This window comes from Peromyscus maniculatus, chromosome 2 (assembly GCF_049852395.1).
Source record: "Peromyscus maniculatus bairdii isolate BWxNUB_F1_BW_parent chromosome 2, HU_Pman_BW_mat_3.1, whole genome shotgun sequence".
Taxonomy (NCBI): Eukaryota; Metazoa; Chordata; class Mammalia; order Rodentia; family Cricetidae; genus Peromyscus; species Peromyscus maniculatus.
In genome coordinates, this window is record NC_134853.1 from 152,142,526 (window position 1) to 152,165,778 (window position 23,253).

At 51.0% G+C, this 23,253-nt stretch overlaps 1 protein-coding gene and 1 pseudogene across 6 annotated transcripts in view; one reads left to right on the forward strand and one right to left on the reverse strand.

Annotated features, from left to right (window-relative positions):
• Zdhhc18 (zDHHC palmitoyltransferase 18) overlaps window positions 1-23,253 on the reverse strand; it is a 34,369-nt gene that overhangs the window by 4,484 nt on the left and 6,632 nt on the right. For all 6 annotated transcript variants that reach the window (XM_076565349.1, XM_076565350.1, XM_076565352.1 and 3 more), the window contains exons 2-7: window positions 23,052-23,212; window positions 5,458-5,607; window positions 4,036-4,173; window positions 3,881-3,929; window positions 2,928-3,030; window positions 1,028-1,140 (exon numbers count right to left, since the gene is read on the reverse strand). In XM_076565349.1, coding sequence (XP_076421464.1) covers window positions 1,028-1,140; window positions 2,928-3,030; window positions 3,881-3,929; window positions 4,036-4,173; window positions 5,458-5,607; window positions 23,052-23,212 — 714 coding nt within the window. The remainder of the gene's footprint in view (window positions 1-1,027; window positions 1,141-2,927; window positions 3,031-3,880; window positions 3,930-4,035; window positions 4,174-5,457; window positions 5,608-23,051; window positions 23,213-23,253) is intronic.
• On the forward strand, window positions 17,478-17,593 carry LOC121827781 (small nucleolar RNA U13; annotated as a pseudogene).

Below are 23,253 nucleotides of genomic sequence, written 5' to 3' on the forward strand. Positions count from 1 at the left end.
CTCACTATATAGACCAAACTGGTCTTGAACTCACAAAGATCTGCCTGTTTCTGTTCAGATTTAAAAGGCAGGTGCCCCTGGATGGAGATGGCGCATGCCTAATAACCCCAGCACTGGGGAGGCAGAGACAGGTGGATCTCTGTGAGTTCGAAGCCAGCCTGGTCTATAGAGCGAGTTTCAGGACTACACAGAGAAACTCTGTCTCAAAAAAAAAAAAAAAAAAAAAAAAGAGGTGGGTACATGCAGTAGTGCCATCATGCCAGAATGTTTTTAGGACCCCCAAATGGCCTTGCTCCTTGAGGATGTAGCTGAGCATGACCTTGAACTTCTGACAGGCCTGCCTCTACCTCCCAAGTTTATTCATTGTTACTTCAAACTGACTCAGCTGTCAGGGTGCCAAGAAGCCAGGCTGCAGGTGAGAGAAAAGAAAGAAGGAACAGCTACTCGGAGGCAGTGGGAGACCTACTTCTGTCTCCCTAGTTGGGGCACATCTGAAGGAAGGTCCTGTCCCCTCCGTCCCCATGGCCTGTTCTGGAGCTCTGGTGCCCTCTGCTGTCAGCACCGACATGGAGCCTCCTGGCAGGGCTGAGCCACTAAGGTTCCGGGAGGGGGTGGTGACCTCACCACGTGCAGGAAGAGCATGTCACCCAGTGTGGTCATGACAGTCACTGTGGTATCTCTGAGAAGTAGGGTTACACAGACTACCCTATGATCTTTACTATGTTGTACTTTTTTTTCCCTTCGAAACAGTTTCACTGTGTCTCCTAGGCTGGCCTTGAACATGAAGCAATCCTCCTGCCTCAGCTTTCAAGTGCAAGGATTACAGGCACGTACAACTATGCCTGGTTGTACTTATTCTTATTCTGCAAATGAGTACATGTGACTAAAACTAACAGCTAACAGCCTTCCTCAGGATTTCTGGGTCATCCAGGAGAGCAGAGGACAGCAAACAAGGAATCCATGTACGTGCAGGGAGAAGGCCTGCTAAGGTCCAGACTCAAGGCCACCTCCCCGAGCCCTCTCTTACCTGGGAGGTAGAGGGCCACAGAGCACAGCACAGCAGTTGGTGACAATACTTTTATGGCTGTAGGGGTTGACAGACGCCTCACCACCCCTCTTGCTGGACCAAGACCCTTTGATCTAGAAAGAGGAAGAAGCCTGGGTAAGCTCCCTTCTTCCAGCCTCCCTCCCTGGAGAAGAGTTGGAGACTCCCGTGGAACCTACTCCCGTCACACCTGCCTCCTTTTTCTTCACCATCTAGAAAAGGGACCCAGAGGCCGGGGAGTCCACAGAAACCAGTTCTGGTTGGACTACTGGAGGGAACAAGTCTTCAGAGGAGGCCTCCAATGAAGATGGGGGACTTCCGGGTGTAGGGAGCTCTCTAGTAGAGACTAGAAGGCTCCAGCTAGCACAGAAGACAGAACCAAAAGGAAGTCTCTAGAGGAGGATGCTTGGGTAGACCACCTCTCCCCTGGCTGCTCATCTGTGCCGATAGATTTACATACTGGATACAAGCTAGCATCATCTGAAAGGAGGGACCCTCAATTAAGAAAATGTCCATAAGATCCGGGTATAGACAAACCTGTAGGGCCATTTTCTTCATTAGTGATTGATGGGGGAGGGCCCAGCCCATTGTGGGTGGGGCCACCCCAGGCTGGTGGTCCTGGGTTCTATAAAAAAGGCTGAGCAAGCCATGAGGGAGCCAGCCAGTAAGCAGCACCCCTCCATGACCCCTGCATCAGCTCCTGCCTCCAGATTCTTGCCCTGTGTGAGTTCCTGTCCTGACTTCCTTTAATGAACAATGCTGTGGAAGTGTAAGCCAAATGAACCCTTTCCTCAACTTGCTTTTGGTCGTGGTGATTCGTCACAGCAGTAGTAACCCTGACTAGGTCACCAACTGAGAGGGGGCAGGATGGAGGGCCCCACCACTCCACTCCCCGACCTCGGACAGTCTGCCTCCGGGAAGCCCTCTGTGGAAGGCATGGAGGGGCTCAGCAGGAAGTTCCCCACTTGCTGGGCCAAACAGCCCTTTCTGCTCAGGCTTCAGTAACACCTGCAGAACTAGTCCTGAGGACACCCAGTGGGGGTGGGGGCCGGGCTGGGGCGGACGTCATTTCCGCCCTTATCAATGTGCTCAGTTTTGTTTTCCCAAACGAGAGTGTGAGAGGTCATGGGATTTTTTGGGGGGGAGGAGTTGATTTTTTGAGACAGGGTTTCTCTGTGTAGCTTTGCGCCTTTCCTGGAACTTGCTCTGTAGCCCAGGCTGGCCTAGAACTCACAGAGATCCGCCTGGCTCTGCCTCCCGAGTGCCGGGATTAAAGGTGTGTGCACCACCACCGCCCGGCTCTCTTTTTACTTTTTGAGACAGACTGTCCATTCTAACCTTGAATTTGCAATTCCTGTCCCAGTCTCTAGAGCAGCCGGGATTACAGGCCTGAGCCACCAGACTAACCAAGCTCCTGTTCTTTCTCTTCCCAACCCCCCTTTTACTTCTCCCCAAGTCAGTATCTCCCCACATAGCCCAGGCTAGCCTCAAACCAAGGATCGCCTTGCCTCGGTCTCCTAAGTGTCGAGATTACAGGGATGTACCACCATACCCAGTCCGCAATGGATCCATTTCTCTTGGATGGTGGGTCTCTAGAGGATCCATGTTATGTGGCAACCCCGGGAACACACACTGCTGTTTTCTCTTTGTGGGCTGAAGGACAGCGAGGGGAGGGCATGTCTGGACTGGGGACAGCGGGCGCTCAGACAGTGCTGGCTGGTAGGAGGGATCAGCGGAGCCACGCTGCTCTGTGCTGACTCTCAAAGCACAGGACCTGCCGCGTGTGGGAACGCAGGCTCTGACATTGGGCTCTGCCCAGGCTCTCCCAGCAGGGCTGCCCTGGACCACCCCAGGCTCCCCAGCCCTGCCCAGCTCTACTCACGTCTTCGTTCGTCGTCAGGTTGGAGGCGACGAGGTAAGTGTGGAACCCTGAGAGGCCCAGGATGGACCAGATCGAGAAGAAGCAGATGACCAACTCCAGCACAGTGGGACCATCAAGGACACATGTGTGGGGGAGGGTGGAGACCCTGGGACCTGTGCTCACCCTTCCCCACTCACCCCTCCCTGGAGCCATACCCCTGAAAAGCACAGGTGTTCTAACCTTTCTGTGATCCAGTCATCATTCCTCAGCGGATCACCTCTGCACCCCCAAAACAGGATGGGAGTCCTGAGGAGCAAGTCAAGATCTGGCTAGGGATGGCCCGGGGGATTCTAACCACAGGCTCTTGGCCACGACATGGTCTAGGGAGCTTGGCACCCCAAGGAACATGCAGGCTGGTGACATGACTCAGGGGGTAGAGGCGTTTGTCGCCAAGCCTGCTGGCTGGAGTTGGAACTTCGAGTTCCTCGGACCTCATTTGTGTGCTGTGGCACACACGTGTTCTCTACTGCCCCACGCAAGTCACAATAAACAAAGATTTAATTAAGAAACACACTTGGGGTTGGAGAGATGCCTCAGCAGTTTAGAGCATGGACTGCTCTTCCAGAGGACCCCTGTTCAATTCCCAGCACCCACATGGCAGCTCACAACTGTCTGTAACTCCTGACACCCTCACGCAGACATACATACAGACAAAAACAATGTGTGTGTGTGTGATATATATATAAATAAATAAATGCACTCTTTGCCGGGCCTTTATAGACAGGGACAGTTTCCTGAGGTTGCTTGCTCAGCCCCTCCCCATGACGATCCATTCAGGATCAGCTCTAGGCCGGGTGTTGACACAGTAACTGGCAGAGTGGATTTTAGGGAGCATGGCCCTACCATCCCACTTGGAGACCCGCCCCATGAAGAGGCCTCAACTCCCACCCAGGGCGACAACTGGAAAAAGATATCTTGCTGGTGTCTCTTTCAGAGTGGACAGGAAGTTGCTTTCTCGAGAACCTAGGAAGGAAGGACAGAGACCTAGCTCAGGGTGGTGACCACCGCCCCTTGCTAGGGCCAAGCTCACCGGTCAGGCCTCCTCTGCCCCTGTTGTCCCCCCACTCACGCAGAGTCAGGTGGGTGACCACGCAGGCGAAGATGAAGGCCGTCAGGAAGGAGAGGGACAGGATAAACGCATAAAAGAAGCGGTAGTTCCGTCTCCCGACACAGTTGCCCACCCAGGGGCAGTGATGGTCAAACCGTTCTAGAAAGGAAAGGAGTCAGTGTGGGTCTCAGTCAGCACTGGTGGCTAGCCCCCCCCCCCAGGCTGGCACTGTCCCATCCTCTCCCCCCGACAGCAGCTGACTCCTGTCCCTCCCTTGGACACACCCTACTTGTAGTCCTTGATCATCAGATCCCACCCACTGCCTGACACATTCCCTCTATTCTTTTAGCTCCATAGTAACTCCTTCAGATGTCAACTACAAAGCCACTCCCTTAAAAGGTCTCCTGTGGCCTCAAACTAGGTAGGGGTCCTCTGTCATCTGCTCTGTTACTCTCTTTTACATAGCTTTGCCCTTGAGTGTTGACATTCATGCAAGACATGGTTGGCCTCAGACCCCTGAAATCTCCAGGATCCAAGAGAGTGTCTGGTTCACAGATTCACAGACCATGGCCTATTACCAGCTCCATACCCACAACTCTGGGCCTAAGGCCCAGAGAGGGCTGGGCCGCTAGGTAACTCACGGAGAGCTGGCACCAGAGGCCAGGGCAAGGGACTGAGCTCATACCAGCGCTAAGTCCCTGGGGGTGGGAGTCACACCCAACTGATGAAGAAAGTCCCTGTGGGAATCTGGGTCATAAGCCCGTTTTGGGCCTTATGCCAAGGCTGGTGCCCTCTAAGGAGGTGGGTGGGGCAGACTGGTAGGGATGAATAACACCCACTGAGTCACCCACTTCTCTGCTGCTGCCCCAGCTCTCCTCCTGAGGGAGTGCTGAGCTGGCAAGATGAAGTCACTGCCCTGGGAACTGCGCACTGTGACCATCGCTCAGCTCACTTGGGTGTCATATACATTCTCCCTTATGACACCCTCCCAAGGGACCATCCTGGGTCCTCATCAAGCTGTAGAGCCTCCGAGGAGCAGGGTGAGGGAACAGACCTAGCAGAGGAGGGTGGTCAGGAGCCACCTGCCCGTTCTGGCCCAGGCTCTCCACCTCACCCTCCAGATTCTCACCCTCCCCGCCCTCTTTCTCAGTTCCATCATCCTCTCTCTGTCTTCCATGCTACTGTCCAGGCCTCAGGGATCACGGACCTACTGAGGAGTGGACTGAAGCCTCCAGACAAGTTCAAGGCCTCTGTCTGCCGAAATACTTGGGGACTGGGGGACAGGATATACCAACCCTGGGCCAAGAGGTGTCCCAGCCAATCCGGGAGAGCCAGCCTTCCGGCTCAGCCCTAAGTATTTCAGATGTTGCCCGTCTTGCCCTACATGTGACTTCCTGCATCCAAGACTCAATCTCTCAGGGGTCCCCAAGGCCTCCAACTCACCCACACAGTTGTCGCAGACACTGCAGTGTGAGGTCCTGGGTGGCCGAAACATCTTACAGGTGAAGCAATACTTCAGTTTCACCATCTGCCCGTTGATCATCACCTCCCGGGTCCGAGGGGGCGGTCGGTATGTGGAGCTGCCTGTGTTGTCTGGGGGTGGGAAGAGAGAGAAAGAGGATGCCCAGATGGGAGGGGGGGACGACACACTAATGCAGGGTCAAACGTTATGAACTGCTTACAGGCCCAGCACTCCATTCAGGCCTGGGACTGTGCTCATATCTCACACATCTGCTCACATACCCGCGGGCCAGCCTTCACCCTGAGAAAGGCCATCAGGGACAGAGCTCCTAGGAAGGTTTAGGGAGGTCATGTGCCTCTAATCCATGAGAACTTCCCAGTTAAAGGAACAAGATGAGCGCCCCAGGGAAGCAACTGGATCTAGAACTTGGACATCTACAACCCACTGGTCTGACCGCTCACCAAAGCCAATGATACTTATAGAGAAGAGCTGGACAGAAGGCGGCTCAGTGTTAGTGAAGGATGCTTCTTGCCCTCCCAGGGGACCTGATTCTGTCCCCAGCACCCATGTCAGGCGGCTCAGCTCTTCTGGCAGTCACATGCACACCTCCCTCGCCTCACACATAATTAAAAACAAAATCTTAACAAACAACAAAACAACAACATCAACAGAATGTCAGAGCTGGGATGGTAGCTCGTGCTTGTAATCCGACACTGTGAAACTGGAAAACTGTGAGTTCAAGGCTAGCCTAGACTACAATGTGTCTTTCCCTCCTCCTCCTCTTTCTTTTTTTAGAAAAAGATGTTTATTGACCACACTGTACGACAGAAGTAGGTAACAGAAGAACCACCTGTCTGTTTTCTTGTTTTTTAATGGAAGGAATAACAAGTTTACCCGAAGTCTACACATTCCACATGTTCTGTTGGATGAGTGTCTCCAAACTGAACTCACGTGATCTGAGTTCAGATCAAGAGTGTGTAACCAGCCGGGCGGTGGTGGCGCACGCCTTTAATCCCAGCACTCGGGAGGCAGAGGCAGGCGGATCTCTGTGAGTTCGAGGCCAGCCTGGTCTACCAAGTGAGTTCCAGGAGAGGCGCAAAGCTACACAAGAGAAACCCTGTCTCGAAAAACCAAAAAAAAAAAAAAAAAGAGTGTGTAACCAGCCAGGTATCCAGCACTTGGGAAGCAGAGGCAGGCAGATCTGAGTTCAAGGCCAACCTGGTCTACAGAAAAAGTTGTAGGTCAGCCAGGGCTACACAGAGAAACACTGTCTCAAAAAACAAAAAAAACACAAAATAGGGTCTCACCATGTATCCCTAGCTCCTGGAATTCACTATGTAGGCCAGGTTGCCCTTGAACTCACAGAGATCCTCCTGCACTCACCTGCCAGGTGCTGGAACCACCAGCCCAGTTACTTATTGTGTTGATATGGGTGCTGAGCTTGGGGACATTCATCAACCGGGCTCCTAAACACCAGTCTACTGCAGTCTCCAGTTTGCCTGCTCACCTCCAGTGAGTAGTGTCTGAGGGCTCACCTCCAGTGAGTAGTGTCTGAGGGCTCACCTCCAGTGAGTAGTGTCTGAGGGCTCACCTCCAGTGAGTAGTGTCTGAGTACTCACCTCCAGTGAGTAGTGTCTGAGTGCTCATCTCCAGTGAGTAGTGTCTGAGTACTCACCTCCAGTGAAAGTGTCTGAGTACTCACCTCCAGTGAGTAGTGTCTGAGTGCTCACCTCCAGTGACAGTGTCTGAGTGCTCACCTCCAGTGACAGTGTCTGAGTGCTCACCTCCAGTGAGTAGTGTCTGAGGGCTCACCTCCAGTGAGTAGTGTCTGAGTGCTCACCTCCAGTGACAGTGTCTGAGTGCTCACCTCCAGTGACAGTGTCTGAGTGCTCACCTCCAGTGAGTAGTGTCTGAGTGCTCACCTCCAGTGAGCAGTGTCTGAGTGCTCACCTCCAGTGAGCAGTGTCTGAGTGCTCACCTCCAGTGAGCAGTGTCTGAGTGCTCACCTCCAGTGACAGTGTCTGAGTGCTCACCTCCAGTGACAGTGTCTGAGTGCTCACCTCCAGTGAGTAGTGTCTGAGTGCTCACCTCCAGTGAGTAGTGTCTGAGTGCTCACCTCCAGTGAGTAGTGTCTGAGTGCTCACCTCCAGTGACAGTGTCTGAGTGCTCACCTCCAGTGAGTAGTGTCTGAGTGCTCACCTCCAGTGAGTAGTGTCTGAGTGCTCACCTCCAGTGACAGTGTCTGAGTGCTCACCTCCAGTGAGTAGTGTCTGAGTGCTCACCTCCAGTGAGCAGTGTCTGAGTGCTCACCTCCAGTGAGTAGTGTCTGAGTGCTCACCTCCAGTGAGCAGTGTCTGAGTGCTCACCTCCAGTGAGTAGTGTCTGAGTGCTCACCTCCAGTGACAGTGTCTGAGTGCTCACCTCCAGTGAGTAGTGTCTGAGTGCTCACCTCCAGTGAGCAGTGTCTGAGTGCTCACCTCCAGTGAGTAGTGTCTGAGTGCTCACCTCCAGTGAGTAGTGTCTGAGTGCTCACCTCCAGTGAGTAGTATCTGAGGGCACTAGTCCAGGTACCCAGCATGCACTGGTGAGGCACATGCATTCTGATCTCAGTTCCAACCACCAAAGAGACTCTTATCATAACCTTGACCACACATGTTTAAAATGCAATTAAGCACCTAAAGATTTCCTCTTTAGAAGAGGAAGTACGAAAAGGCAGGGGTTGGGGCCCAGGAGACTGAGTCAAGTGAACTCTGAGTCTTTGTTTTCTAATTTGTAAAAGAGGATTCACCGGTAGAATGGTGAATACATTTTGGTCCTTTGTGAGACAGGATCTCCTGTAGTCCAGGCTGGCTTACACTCACTATGTAGCTGAGGATGACTCTGATCCTTTCACCTCTCACATGTTGGAATTACAGACATTTAACTACCACATCTGGCTCTATGTGGTGCTGGGAACTGAGGCTGGGCACACACATTCTACCAACTGAGTCACACACCTTGTCCTGTTTGGTTTCTGAGACTCTGGTCTTGAACTCAGGCAGACACATCTACTTTACCCCAACACATACTTTAAAGGTAAGATCATTTTCAGCATCCCTACCTTACAGCTAAGACTTGCTCAACACATTAAGTGACTTGCCCTAGGCCACACAGTACACAGCAAAACCAGGATTTGAACCCAGGTTTCAAAGTTCAGGTTTGAGGTCTTTTCATACAATTTGTAGCACCCTGGTAGGTTTGCAGCTCAAAAAAGCACTTTGACCAGCATACCAGATCCTCAGGTTTAATCCCCAGTACCATCCCCAAATAAATAAATAATAGAAATTATCCAGATTCCTGCTGGGCAAGTTGCAAGCCCAGTGCTTGGGAGGTAGAGGCAGGAGATTCACGAGTTTGAGGCTACCCTCAGCTACATGGCAAATTTGAGGCCAACATGGACTACATAAAACTTTGTCTTAATAATAAAGTGGCGGGGGGGGGGGAGCAGTGGGGGCACATGCCTTTAATCCCAGCACTTGGGAGGCAGAGCCAGGTAGATCTCTGCGTTTGAGGCCAGCCTGGGCTACAGAGTGAGTTCCAAGATAGCCAGAGCTATAACACAGAGAAATCCTGTCTCGAAAAGAAAAGACAAATAAACAAAAGAATCAATTCATTTCATCTTATGTGTGTGGGTGTTTTGCCTGCATGTGTGCCTGTACACCACATGTGTGCCTGGTGTACATGGGGGCCAGAGGAAGGGATCAGATCCCCCGAGACAGGAGTTACAGACAGTTCTGAGCTCCCATGTGGGTGCTGGGAATTGAACCTGGGTCCACTGGAAAAGCAGCCAGTGCTCTTAACCGCTGAGCCATCTCTCCAGTTAAATTGCTCCTCCCCTAAGTTACTTTTCTTGGGCATTTGTGGAGCAACAAGTAACTACTAGAGCCTCTGTGCAGACAGCTTCTTTGTCCTCATCCTTGCCTGGCCAGTCAACGGTCTGCGTGTCCTCCCCAGCCCTCTGCCCCCTCCTCGCATCGCCCTGATGCAGGCCAGGCCCGTATCACAAAGAGCTGCTCCAGAAGACTTCCTTTCCCACCCCTCTACACAGCCACATCCTTCCTAATGCCCCTTCCAAGTTACTTCCTAGCTCCAACACTTTCCCAGAGCCCTTTTAAGACAAGACGGAGGGCTAGAGAGATGCTCAGTAGTTAAGAGCCTTAAATTCAGTTCCCAGCACCCACACTGAACAGCTCACAACGACCTGCATCGGACATCCTTCTGGCCTCCTCAGACACCTGAAGACATATGGTGCGCACAGACTCAAACAGGCAAACAGACATACACAGAAATCAAATAAATCTTAAAAAAACAAGAAACACAAGAAAAGAAAAAGACAATTACTAGTTTTAAATACTTTACATTATTACCAACTATTAGGATATAAAGAAATGAAAGTTAGTAGTTAGACATTACAATAGAAATTGTAGTCATATTAGATATGTTTTAAAAATTGAGCAGATGTATTTTAGACAGGTCATCTTCAAACCCTTCAGAGATCTACAGAATATGGCATTTAAAATGTTTTAATAACTTAGAAATTTTTCTTTTTTGAGACATGTCGGCTCCTGGCAGTACCAATCTACTTCAGAGAAAATATGGGCATTGAAGAAACTGCATATGGAGTTAATTTTCATTGTGGCAAAAGTTAGCCACTGGACAACAAAGTATCCTCAAATCAACAGGACAAAATGGACAGACAGAACACGAAACAAAGGACTACCGATTCCTGCCAAAACAAGTATGGTTATGGCTTTATCAGACGGCATCTTCTGAGGCCAGGACAATATGGCACCATCCCTGAAGTGGCCTTCACAATCTGGAAAAGGTACAGTGCCCTTTTCTTTGAAGGCAGCTGAACAGGCAGTGGGCCGATGGCTTCTGTTGTGCAATGGAACAGCAACTGAAAGCTCACGCCTCTCAATAGTAGACTGGCATTTAATAGAGGGATGTGGAGAAGGGCATGCTTAGATGAAGCCATATATACACAGCCAAGAAGAATGGACAGCTGAATTCAAAAACCATCAACAATTTCCAGAATTTAAAATCCTGAATCATGACATGACACTAGTGGAATTCAGGTGTTTCTGGTACATGGACTGCTCTCACCCAAATGGAGGTTGAACTGTTGACCTTGTGTACAACCTACTTCACAAATGAGTCTGTCAGATACGCTAAGCCTATAGGCTGAAGATGATGCCCCAACACTGTGGAGAAACCTCAGGTGACTGTCCAGGCAGCTGGCTGTTTCTGTCAACTCACAAAATTTTTGGAAGTTGCTTTTGTGCACTTCCTGTTTTTATTTTTGTTAGCTAATATTATTTCCTTCTTGGGTCTCTGAGGGAGTTGAAGATTAGTTAGTTATAGTTGAAGATTAATTAGGATAGAAAGTGAATTAGATACATTTTGGACTTACTAAAATAGGATAGATAAGGGAATTATTTTCTCTGATTTGTCAAATACAAATGGACTAGACATCGTTTAGGTATTTGTTACTTGTATATATTGTATATAGTTATTGTACTTTTGTATATAGTTTTTCTTTTGTTAGTTATAACCTCTTGCCTTTTTTCTTTTTATTAAAATAGAAAAGGGGAAATGTGGTGATATTTTATTTGTATTGAAATGTTATTTTAATTTTATGTTAATAAATAAAGTTGCCCTGGGGTCAGAGCTATTAGAGCCATAGTAAGAGCATGGTGGTTAGAAGAGCTAGGTAGATTTCTGTGTGTTCAGGGATACAGCCAGTATTGGAGACATACGCCTTTAAGACCTGGAGGGCGGTACTTACAGGCAGTGATGAGGCAGTCATGTGGTTGGGTTTACAACCAATGAGAAGGCAGAACAGAAAGATTATTTAAACAGGGACACAGGAAGTACCTCCCTCTCTCGGGGAAGCTAGGAGCACTGCAGGAGGTAAGATTTTATCTCTGAGCTCTGACCTCTCGGCTTTTCTCTTTTACCTTGGCTCTGTGTTTCTTATTTTAATAATACGATTGGTTACATCTACACTGTCCAGGCAGCATTTTGCAATCCTAGAACTTAGCAGGTAGACATAGGAGGCTCAGGAATTCAAGCTCAGCCTTGGCTACCTAGCAAGACTGAAGGAAGCTGGGACTGCATGAGACCCTGTCTCAACATCTTCAACCATTAAAAAAACAAACTTAGCCAGGCGGTTGTGGCGCACGCCTGTGGTGGTATTCTAATTGTACTGAAATGTGATTTTGATTGTATGTTAATAAATAAAGTTGCCCGGGGGTCAGAGCTATTAGAGCCATAGACAGAGTGTGGCGGTGGTGGCACACGCCTTTAATCCCATAGATCTCTGTGTGTTCAGGGATACAGCCAGCATTGGAGACATATGCCTTTAAGACCTAGGGGGCTGTACATTCAGACAGTGACGAGGCAGTCACGTGTTTGGGTTTACAACCAATGAGAAGGCAGAACAATAATACTATAAAAAAGACGTACAGACAGGAAGTAGCTCTCTTTCGGGAAGCTGGGACACCGCAGGCGGAAGGGTGAGATTTTAGCTCTGAGCTCTGACCTCTCGGCTTTCTCTTTTACATTGTTTCTGTGTTTCTTATTTAATAAGACGGTTGGTTACATCAATACATGCCTTTAATCCCAGCACTGGGAGGCAGAGCCAGGCGGATCTCTGTGAGTTCGAGGCCAGCCTGGGCTACGGGATAGGCTCCAAAACTACACAGAGAAACTCTGTCTCGAAAAAAACAAAAACAACAACAACATAAATAAATTAACCTAGGGGCTGAAGGGCTGTCTTAGTGGGTAAGAGCATGTGCTGCTCTTGGAGAGGACCTGGGTTTGGTTCCCAGTGCCCACATGGTGGCTATCAACCACCTGTAAGTCCAGTTCTAAAGAATCTAATGCTCTTACCAGATGGTGGCGGAGCACACCTTTAATCTCAGCACTCAGGAGGCAGAGGCAGGTGGATCTCTGTAAGTTTGAGGCCAGCCTGGTCTACAAATTGAGTTCCAAGACAGCCAGAGCTGTCTTGAAAAACCACCACCAAAAAAAAAAAAAAAAAAAAAAAGAAAAGAAAAAAAGAAAATTGAATGCCCTCTTCTGGAATCCATGGGCACTGCATGCATGTGATACACAGACATACATGTATGTGAAGCACCCATACACATAAAATAAAAATAAATCTTAAAACAACAACAACAATAAACAGCCGAGCTTGGTGGCACTCATCTTTAAACCAGCACTCAGGAGGCAGAGGCAGGTGGATCTCTGTGACTTTGAGGCCAGCCTGGTCTACAAAGTGAGTTCCAGGACAGCCAAGGCTACACAGATCCGCCTATCTCCGCCTCCAGAGTGCTGGGATTAAAGGCATGTGCCACCACCACCCAGAAACAAGCTTTATTCTTTTGACAGGGTCTCATTGTAGCCCAGGCTGGCCTCAAGCTTGCTGTGTTTCAGGATGGCTTCGAACCTCTGACCTGCCGGCCTCTACCTCCTGAGCGCTAAATTTTTGTGGTGCTGAGATTAAAACCAGAGCCTATGATGCTAGACAAGTGCTCTACCCACTGAGCCGCCCCCAGCCCATCCTCCCGCCTCTCTTTAAGATTTAAGTATTTGTTATGTAGACAGTGTTCCTCCTGCACGTACACCTGCACGCTATAAATCTCAGTATTGACGGTTGTGAGCCACCATGTGACTGCTGGGAGTTGAACTCAGGACCTCTGGAAGAGCAGCCAGGGCTTTTAACCTCTGAGCCATCTCTCCAGCCCCTTTCTTTTCTTTTCTTTTCTTTTCTTTTCTTTCTTTTCTCTCTCTCTCTCTCTCTCTCTCTCTCTCTCTCTCTCTCTCTCTCTCTCTCTCTCTCTCCTTCCCTCCCTCTCTCCCTTCCTAACTGGCCTGGAACTCAGAGATCTGCCTACCTCTGCTTTCCAAGTGTTGGGATTAAAAGTGTGTGTGGACCCAGCACTTTTTTCTCTTTGGGGTACTGGAGAATCAAATCCAATCAATACCTTTTACATCCCAGGGAAGTGCTTGCAAGGCCACTAGCTACATCCACAGCCCAAAGAACCAACTCCTGCAGGGGTGTTCAGGGCCTTTCTCCCACACCCCTTCCCTAACAGGCTGCTGCTGCTGCTTTGGATGTCCTTCTCTGGCCCCAGGACACCCTAACCCTAGCACTTCCTTTTTCTTCTCTCACCAGGCTTCACCAAAGCCCAACCTCTCCATGACCCTTGGCAGCCACCTCAGGCTTTGTAGACTCCTGCTCCTCACACCACACCTGTCACTGCGTGATGCTGTAGTGGGACCTGTGTGTGTGTGTGTGTGTGTGTGTGTGTGTGTGTGTGTGTGTGTGTGTGCGCGCTCCTCCCTCGAGCTAGACTGTAACAAGGCAAAACAAGGGCAGTCCTGGGGCTAAGAACTAGGAGGCAGAGAGCTGAGGAAGAAGACAAGCTTTAAGGTTGAGGCAGGCTGGGAGTTCAAGTCCTGACCTTTCCACTTAGGAGCAGGTGCTTCTGGGTACTTAACCGCTGCCTCACAGAAGCAGATGAGCACCACAATGCCCAAGGCTATAAGGGTATAAAGACCAGACTGGACGGTTGGGAGGTACCTACTTAGATATTCACAGGAGAACCCAGAGGCCCGGGCTCACAAGTCTGAGAACACTGAGCTTGAATCCCGCCTGGAATTCTACTTGTTACGAAGGAAGTCCTTTCACTTCTCCCTCAGTAAAACAGAGACCAGGTGGTCCCATGCTCTCTGCCGTGATGAGGCGGGGAGAAGTACAGGCCGCCTGAGGCACAATGCTGGTGGCCCGTGAGTCACTGACCTTGGTCCTGACCAACGGGCCAGAACATGCCAGCAGGTAAAAGGCCAGCTCTTTCCAAGTTCCTGGCATTGCTCCACACCAGACCCCAGGTCCTGACCACTGCCCCGGGGCTCCAGCGCTGGCCAGCTGCCCACTGCTGTCTCCCTGTCCTGTACAGGAGCTTTCAAGCTGGTAAGATACATGGCTACACATCTCTGCCCAACCACTTACTGAGGTAGGCAGATCAAACCATTCGGCTTCTCTGATCCAAAGAAATCAATAAAACGGAACAGAACTGACTCCACCCCCCAGGGTTGCTGGGAGAACGAGCTAAGAATTTACTAAGTGGGGTCAACACCATGTCTAGCATTTAGCAAGAGCCTTGGGGAGGCTATGCACCCCTATCTGAAATACTGGGAACCAGAAGTGTTTTAGATTTGGGCATTTTTCAGATTTTAGAATATCTACATATACATAATGGCATGTATAGAGAGTGGAACGCAAGCCACACGTGAAATTCTCTTACATACGGGGTCTATACAGGTCTTTTACACATAGCCAGAAGGCAATTTTTTTTTTCATTATTGTTTTGAGACAGGATCTCACTAGGTAGCCCTGGTTGGTCTGGATCTCACTTTGTAGGCTGGCTTTGAACTCGCAGAGCGGTACCAGCTTGCTTCTGCTGGGATTAAAGTATGAGCCACCTCACCTGGCTTCAGACGTAATTTATGGAATATTTTTAGTGCACCTGTGTTCTGACTGCAATCTGCTGGGTGAGGTCTGCTGTGGAATTTTCTGGTTGGGTATCAGATTTTGAAGCATTTAGGATTTTCAGGTAAGGGATGCTGAGCCTTGTAAGTAGAAGCTGACACTACTATTGTTGCTATAGGAACACCACAGACACATAGTGAGTTATAAAGAAACCTCTGGGAGTGAAGGGCACATCCAGGCCCTCTTCAGTATTGTGAGACCCTCCTGGGAATCTCACCAGATCCCAGAGATCCTCCTCAGGACATACGGGAACCTTGGTCTCTCCCACAAGGTAGGGAGGAGCCCTAGCAGCCTGTTCCAGTCTCTGGGAGTGAGGTTCCCTGCCCTCCAGAGCCGTGACAGAGAAGGGAAGCAGTCCACCGCTACTCCGGACCAAAAGCTCAGTCTGTCAAGGGTCCAGAGGGAAACATGATTACCAAGGTGCACTGAGACCATCTCCCTGAATCAGAGTATGCAGGCTGGGCAAGGACACAAGGCCACATTCTGCAGATGCGAAACCAAATTAACCCGGATTAGAAGGCGGGGCTGAGATCAGAATCTCTGTCTCCCAAGGCATCCATTCCTTCACACACACAAGCATTCACTACATGCAAGATACTGTACAGGCCTGGGTGTGGTGGGTAAGGGACCCATACAGATAGATGAGCCAGAAATGTCTGCTCACTCTATGCCTGCTTGGCACACCACAGTAATATATATTTATCGGTGGTTAAGAGCACTGACTACTCTTCCAGAGGACTTGAGTTCCATTCCCAGCACCCATGGTGGCTCACAGCCACCTATAACTCCTGTCCCAGAAGATCCACTGCCCTCTTCTAATCTCAGTGGGCACTGGACACCCATGGCGCACAGACAGACATGCAGACAAATCATCCTCATGCAAGGGTGTGAGACAAGGCCTCGCTTCACAGCAAGGTTGGCCACCACCTGAGGGAAAAAAATACTCACTAAAGGAAGAAGGAAGTGGTTAAGAAATGCTTCCTGGCCGGGCAGTGGTGGCGCATGTCTTTAATCCCAGCACTTGGAAGGCAGAGGCAGGCGGATCTCTGTGAGTTCCAGGCTAGCCTGGTCTACAGAGTGAGTTCCAGGACAGCCAAGGCTACACAGAGAAACTCCATCTAAAAAAAAAAAAAAAGAAAAGAAAAAGGAATACTTCCTGGCTGGGCCTCTAGAAGCATCTCAGAGCTTTCTGTATGACCAACTCTTCCCCAGGAAAGCAAACAGATGCCCACACACTGGTGAGCACCCTGGCCAGTGCACCTTCTAGACAGGAAACTCTAGAGGAAGTCACTTCAAGAACTGGGGCTCGCCTCTCCCCATGTGTGCACGGCTGTGAGAAGCAGATGACCTCCCCACAGCTTCCTCCTGCCTGAGGTACTGCCAGGACCCACCACACCTTCAAAGTAGCTTTTTTGGCTGGGACTGTCAATGGGAGCCAGTACTGGTGTGGACCAAGACCTCACTCCACCAGGGCAGGGCGGGCCTGGGCTACTGGAAAGGCTTTCCCTTCGTAGTGCTAGAGGTGGAGCCCTGGCTTCACACACAGGTGGTCTACCACTGGTCTCAACTCCAGAGAAGGCTTAAGGAAGGGAGGCCCTGCCTGCCTGCCACCCAGCTGTCACCACAGCTGTTAGCACCTGTCCCCAGCACCAGCTCAAGGCTAACCATAAACCAACCTTCAAGTTCTGGTCTCTGTAATCTCCACATGACCACTTCTGTTCATCCCTAAGGTTGAGGGAGCCCTGCCACCCACCAAGCTTAGTGCAAGGGGGGGGGGGGACACACAGGAAGATGACACAGAGGCTGTGACTGTGTGGCCACGGAGAAAGGAGTGAGTCAATGCCACTGACGCCATGGGGTGACTTGGGACCAGTTTGATTTCTTCTTGAAACGTGGCATGGCTGCCTGTCAGCGTTTAGAACCTCAGTTTCTTTGCTTTAAAATGGGCAGTAGGAGTCTTGTAAGACTGTACACAAACAAGAGACGGCATTTTATTAAAGCTCAACCCATAGCTACTCCGATGTTGGTGTCTATAATCTTGAGAATACAGAAGCGGGGCTAGAGAGATGGCTCAGAGGTTAAGGGAGCTGGCTGCCCTTCCAGAGGACCCGGGTTCAATTCCCAGCACTCACATGGCAGCTCACAACTGTCTGTTCTAGTTCCAAGGGATCTCACACCCTCACAACAATGTGCATAAAATAATAAAATAAAATATTTTTTAAAAAAAGAATACAGAAACTGGGTGTGGTGGATTCTACCTTTAATCCCAGCACTCAGGAGGCAGAGGCAGGCAGATCTCTGTGAGCTCGAGGCCAGCCCGGTCTACAGAGCGAGTTCCAGGACAGCCAGAGCTACACAGTGAGACTCTACCTCAAAAAACAAACACACAAACAAAGAATAGAGCTCTTTTTCTGGGGGGGGGGGATGTCATGAGCATGATGATTGGTTATTCGCCACTGTGTAATACATGCCCCCCACAAACCTTGTAACAACCACATCAGCACATTACCCATCTAACGGGAAGGGAAATACCGAAAAGCCAGGTGTGGCGGGACATGGCTTTAATCTCAGGAGGCAGAGGCAGGCAGCTCTCTGTGAGTTAGAGACCAGCCTGCTCTACAGAGCGAGTTCCAGGACAGGCTAACACATGGTGGAGATGCTGTCTCAAAAACCAAAACAAAATAAAAATAACAAACAAAATACCCCAAACACCACCAGGAATAGAGAAGAGAGCCAGGTAAGACATCACATACCTGTGCCCCTAGCAACTGGGGAGTGAAGGCAGGACTGGGAATTCAAGGCCAGCCCAGCTACCCCAGACTCTGTCTCAAAACCTAAACCCAGGCTGGGGAGGTAAGCTCAGCTGGTAGTGTGCTTGCCTAACTAAGCCTGACTCTGATCCCCGGGGCCATGTGAACTGGGTGCAGTGGTTCCCACCCTAGTAACCTCAGCACCTGGGGGTGAAGGCATCAGACGCTCCAGATCATCTTTAGTGAGCCTGAGCTACATAAGACCCCCCCCCAGACAAAACGAAAACAAACCAAAACCCCCAAATTAAAATAAAACACAAAGTGGCAATATACCTGATAGAATCAGACACCAGCTCAGCAGGGATGGGTGGGCGGCGCCCAGGAGGGGAACAGGGCAAGCAAAGGAAAAGGCCCAGGGGCCCTGAGGTCCCACATCGTTGGGATGGGGGTGGGGGGAGGAAGTGGGGAGGCTGCTGCTGGCCTCCTGGTGGCTCTGCCCCCGCAGGGAGTTTCCTGCGCTAGGCTTGAGAATCATGGTCGAGAAAGTTATTTCCCCTTCCAGTCTCCATCCTTCTACTCCAGCAAAGGGAAAATCTCCGCCTACACCGAGAACCTCACACACCTCCAGGTACCTGCTTCAACGGCCGCCATAATGGCCAGGAACCCTGCATCCTAGCTGTCTCTTACGTGATCACGGTCCATGCACAGCAAATAAGCCTGGCTTTGTCCTCACGGGGCCTACATAAATTTCTCTTTTAAAATGTATAGTCACATGTCACATAAAAGTAGTTTCAAGAAATACGTCATTGTGTCCGTAGGTGATTTCCCCATGCAAATGTCACAGAAAGTTCTCAAACTAAGGAGGCTCTGGTTCCATTAGGTGGCTTAATGGGGACCTCAGTTATAAACGGAGTTTGTCAGTGACTAAAGCATTGTTATATAGCATAAGGCTTATTTAAGAGTGATTATTTTTTGGGAGGGGACTCCACAGGGTCTCACTATGGTGGTTTGAAACTTGCTATGTAGACTAGTCTCATAAAAAAATGAGCCATTTGTAGGGCGGTGGTAGCTCACAGAGGCAGAGGCAGGTGGGTCCCTACCACTTCAAGGCCAGCCTGGTGAGTTCCAGGACAGCCAAGATTGTCACACAGGGAAACCCTATCTCAAAAACAAAGAAACAAACAAACCAACCAAAGTGAGCCACCTGAAGGGAAACACTAAAGAGATGATGGGAGGGGCTGGAGAGAAGGCTCAGCAGGTAAGAGCCATGTTAGTCTCGAAAGAGACTCAGGTTCAGTTCCCAGTACCCACACGGTAGCCCATAACCACCCAAACTCCAGTTCCAAGGGATCCAATACCTTCTTATGATCTCTGCAGATACCAGGCATGCACATGAATGGTGCACATATATTCACGCAGGCAAAACACTCAGAAATTTACAAAAGAGTTGGGAGTTAGGTGGGCTAGGAGCCTGCAACCCTAGCACCCAGGAAGACAGAAGGGGGGGGGGGACTCGCCTGGTCTGTATATTGAGTCTATATATATCCAGGCTTGAAGTGCAGTGCCACCTCACAGGGTACCAACCGTCCCCTCTCCAAGTCTCACATACACAACACACTCCTGACTCCTCCCAATTAGCTTCCAAAGGCTCTTCCAGTCAGACCTCTCCACCTCACACTGGCCTGGACCCCACAGGGTAGGTAGGCTTCCTATCAGATCCCCATCTTTAGATTCTGTTTTAGTGCTGGGCAAACTGGGAGGAGCTGGTCCCCTGCTGTCCCTGGTGGAGCAGCAAGGCTCAGTCCCTGCCCTGCCCCCCCCCCCCCCCCAGTTCCTGTTCCTTTGAACACTCGCCTCAGAGCCAGAAGGGCTCAGGGACCTTAGACCCTTTCAAGAAAATGTGTCTCAACTCTGACAGAAGCTTCCTGGCCACATTTCAAAATCTAGGAACAATTCAAGCAGGTGGCAATGATGCCACTCTCAGACTCTGCTGTTCTCAGATGAGTCTCATTCCCAGCTCCACACCACCCTTTCAAGCACAGCTTCCTAACGGCACCACTCCGCATGCTCGGCTAACGGGCCCTGCTCGGTGGCCCCGGGCCTGGCCCCGCTCCCTCCTGCTCCGCCTCTTGCCCTGCCATCTGCCTGGAGGGCTCCCTTCAGGCAGGTTCTCCTGCTTGAAGCGCAGCCTCACAGGGTACCAACCGTCCCCTCTCCAAGTCTCACATACACAACACACTCCTGACTCCTCCCAACTAGCTTCCAAAGGCTCTTCCGGTCAGACCTCTCCACCTCACACTGGCCTCGACCCCACAGTGTAGGCTTCCTATCAGATCCCCATCTTTAGATTCTGGCCATCCAGCCCGGCAGTGGTGGCGCACACCTTTAGTCCCAGCACTCAGGAGGCAGAGGCAGGGGGATCTTTGGGAGTCTGAGGAGGCCAGCCTGGGCTACAAAGCAAGTTTCAGGACAGTTAAGGCTACACAGAGAAGCCTTGTCTTGAAAAGAAAAAAAAAAGTTCAAAGCAACCAGGCGGTGGTGGTGCATGCTTTTAATTCCAGCACTCGGGAGGCAGAGGCAGGTGGATCTGAGTTCAAGGCCAGCCTGGTCTACAGAGTGAGTTCTAGGGCAGGCAGCCAGGGCTACACAGAGAAACCCTGTGTTGGAAAAGAGAGAGAGAGAGAGAGAGAGAGAGACAGAGAGAGACAGAGAGAGACAGAGGGAAAGAGGGAAAGAGGGAAAGAAGGAAAGAGAGAAAGAGAGAAAGAGAGAGAGAGAAAGAAAGAAAGAAAGAAAGAAAGAAAGAAAGAAAGAAAGAAAGAAAGAAAGAAAGAAAGAAAGAAAGGAAGGAAGGAAAAGACTCTTGCCATCCATTTGGCTGCCAGGAGGCATTGTATAGAGCCGGCATTTAACTGCATGAACCCACCCTGTCCTCCCTGGGAGACACCAAAACCTCTCACATGTCCCCAGTGCAGCAAATAGAGCTCCCGGAGGCTCCCATTCATTCCTCAGCCATCCTTCCGTCCACCCCTTCCTTCAGCTAACACCACTGAGCTTCCTGCACGGTGATAAGGTAAACCAGACACCCATGTCTTCATCTCCCTTGCCTGAACACCCCAGCAGAGAACAATTTCATCATGACCACCATGTAGGTCCGTGGGAATGTCATAGAAGGTCTAGCCCAGGATACAGCACATTAAAGTGGAGATAAAGGATGGAGGGGGTGTATCCCTGCTGCCATCCCGAAACACAAAGCCCGGGTGTGGGAAGAGGGCCCCCTACTCCCTCCCTCTCTTCAACCCTTGGCCCTGTGACCCCTTGCTTGGAGTCTACAGTTACACATCTGGGGTCACCCTCTGCAGATGTGAAGATCTGTGGGGAAAACAGTGGACAGTGCTGGACACACAGACCCCAGCTCTCCCTAAACATGGGGATTACTGTTGTTACTGGTCACGCAGCTCGGGAGCCAGGGGATTCCAGGCAGCCAGACACGGAGGCCTGGCTGAGCTGCACACTAATCCTGCTTCAGGATTAGCCTGACTGAAGTGGCCGTGAACCCAGAGGCTGCTGAGCAGCCCAGGTCATACACTGAGGAGATGCATGGGGAGGCCAGAGCCGTGCAAAGGGGAAGGAAGCTTCTAGAGAAAGACCACGGGTGTGGTTGCTCCACCCCCATGCTCCACCCCCTTCCTGGGCCGAGGCAGAGGCAAAGCTGAGAGGTAGCCTCTCCAGGGCCCTCCCTGGCTGCTCCAGAATCAGCAAAACAATTCCTGGGGATGGATGTGGCTGGGCTCTGACATTTACAGGTCACTAGATCTCACCAGGCCAGCTAGGCGGTTAAAAGCCTGTGTGTATACAGCCTTCTTAGGGCAAGGAGCCAGCCATGACCGGAAACCCTGGAGGTGTGCAAACATCCGAGGCACTTCTCAGCAGGAAGGAGCTGGGGTGGGGCCAGCTGAGATGCAGGTCCTGGCCCTGGGCAGACAGCTCTCTCCTCGGGGGAATAAAGGGCTAGCCACGCAGAGTCCTGGGAGGGCAGGTTCTTTTCTGGGCTCCCAGAGTTCCCTCCTCCAGGTTTTCACCTCGGTAGACAGACCCCTTCCTTCCTCACATAGCATCTAGGGCTTGGCCTGACCTCTAGGCTAAACTAGTCCATGCTCCATGCTGCTGCCCCCCAGCCTGGTCCCCTGCCCAGGCCTATGCCTCCCTCTTCGCTCATACACCACCTCCCTCAGAGCCCGCCCCCGCCCCCCACCCCACCCCCACCCCCCTCACCCCCGCCAGCCCCAAGTCCCGTGCCTCTTCCCGAACATCCTTTTTATTTGTTTACTGTCTTTCTTGTACCCTGGAATGTCCCCTCGACCTCCATGAGGACAGATTACTGTCAGTCTCCTTCATTCCCTGTCTCCAGCATCTGGAATAGCTCACGGCGCACAGCAGGGGTTCGATAAATGTTTCATGACTGAATGAGTAAAGAGTACACAGACACTTAGCCTAGTGTTGGGGAGCATGCCTAGAATCCTAGCACTTAGGAGGTGAAGGCAGACAGATCAGAAATGAAGGCCATCCTCAGTTACATGGTGAGTTCAAGGCCAGCCTAGACTTCATGCTACCTTGTTGTGTGTGGGGGGAGGGTATATGAACACCTAAGAGTGGGCTCAGGCCAACCGCTGCCTGGAGGTGCATCACAGGTCTTGACTAACTGTGCGCTCTTTTTTTGCTAGGTCCCCCCGCCCCCCCCAGACAGGATCTCACTATGTAGCTCTGGCTGTCCTGGAACTCCCTTTGTAGAACAAGCTGTCCTGGAATTTACAGAAATCTGCCTGCCTCTGTCTCTGGGATTAAAGGCACACACCACCACCGCCACCTGGCTTCGGCTGTGTGATCCTGAACCATGTACTTAAACTCTCTGTGTCTCCTTTCAATGAATGAACAGGAAAAGAGTAATAACACTGACCCCACAGGCTAATGGCCTATCAGTAGGCACACATGCAAGGGCAGCTCAAAGCGCGGCCCTGCACCCTGGATGCCAGCATTTCTTGCTTACTTATTCGCCTGCTTGCTCATTGGTCTCCCTCTACTACAGGTCAGCCCCAGCCTGCCTTGCTCATGGCTCAATTCCTTAATTCCTAGCAAAGGGCTGTAGGAGGGAAAACCAGGCCTCCTTTCACATCTGTCCGGGATGTGGGGCTGGGGAGCTAGCACGGGCTGGGAGTAAGAGCCTCACCAATCTGCTTCTCCAGGGCGGCTGCTTCACAGATGGTCGCCCGGGGTAGGATGCCAGGGTCAGTGAAACTGGTCTGCAGGAGGCAGCTCATGACGAAGAAGAAGAGGATGGCAGCGATGATGGGGATGGCCAGGGTCAGCTCGCGGGCCAGGTAGGGACAGCTAGGAGAGAAGAGATGCAGATTACCCAGGGCTCCCGGGGA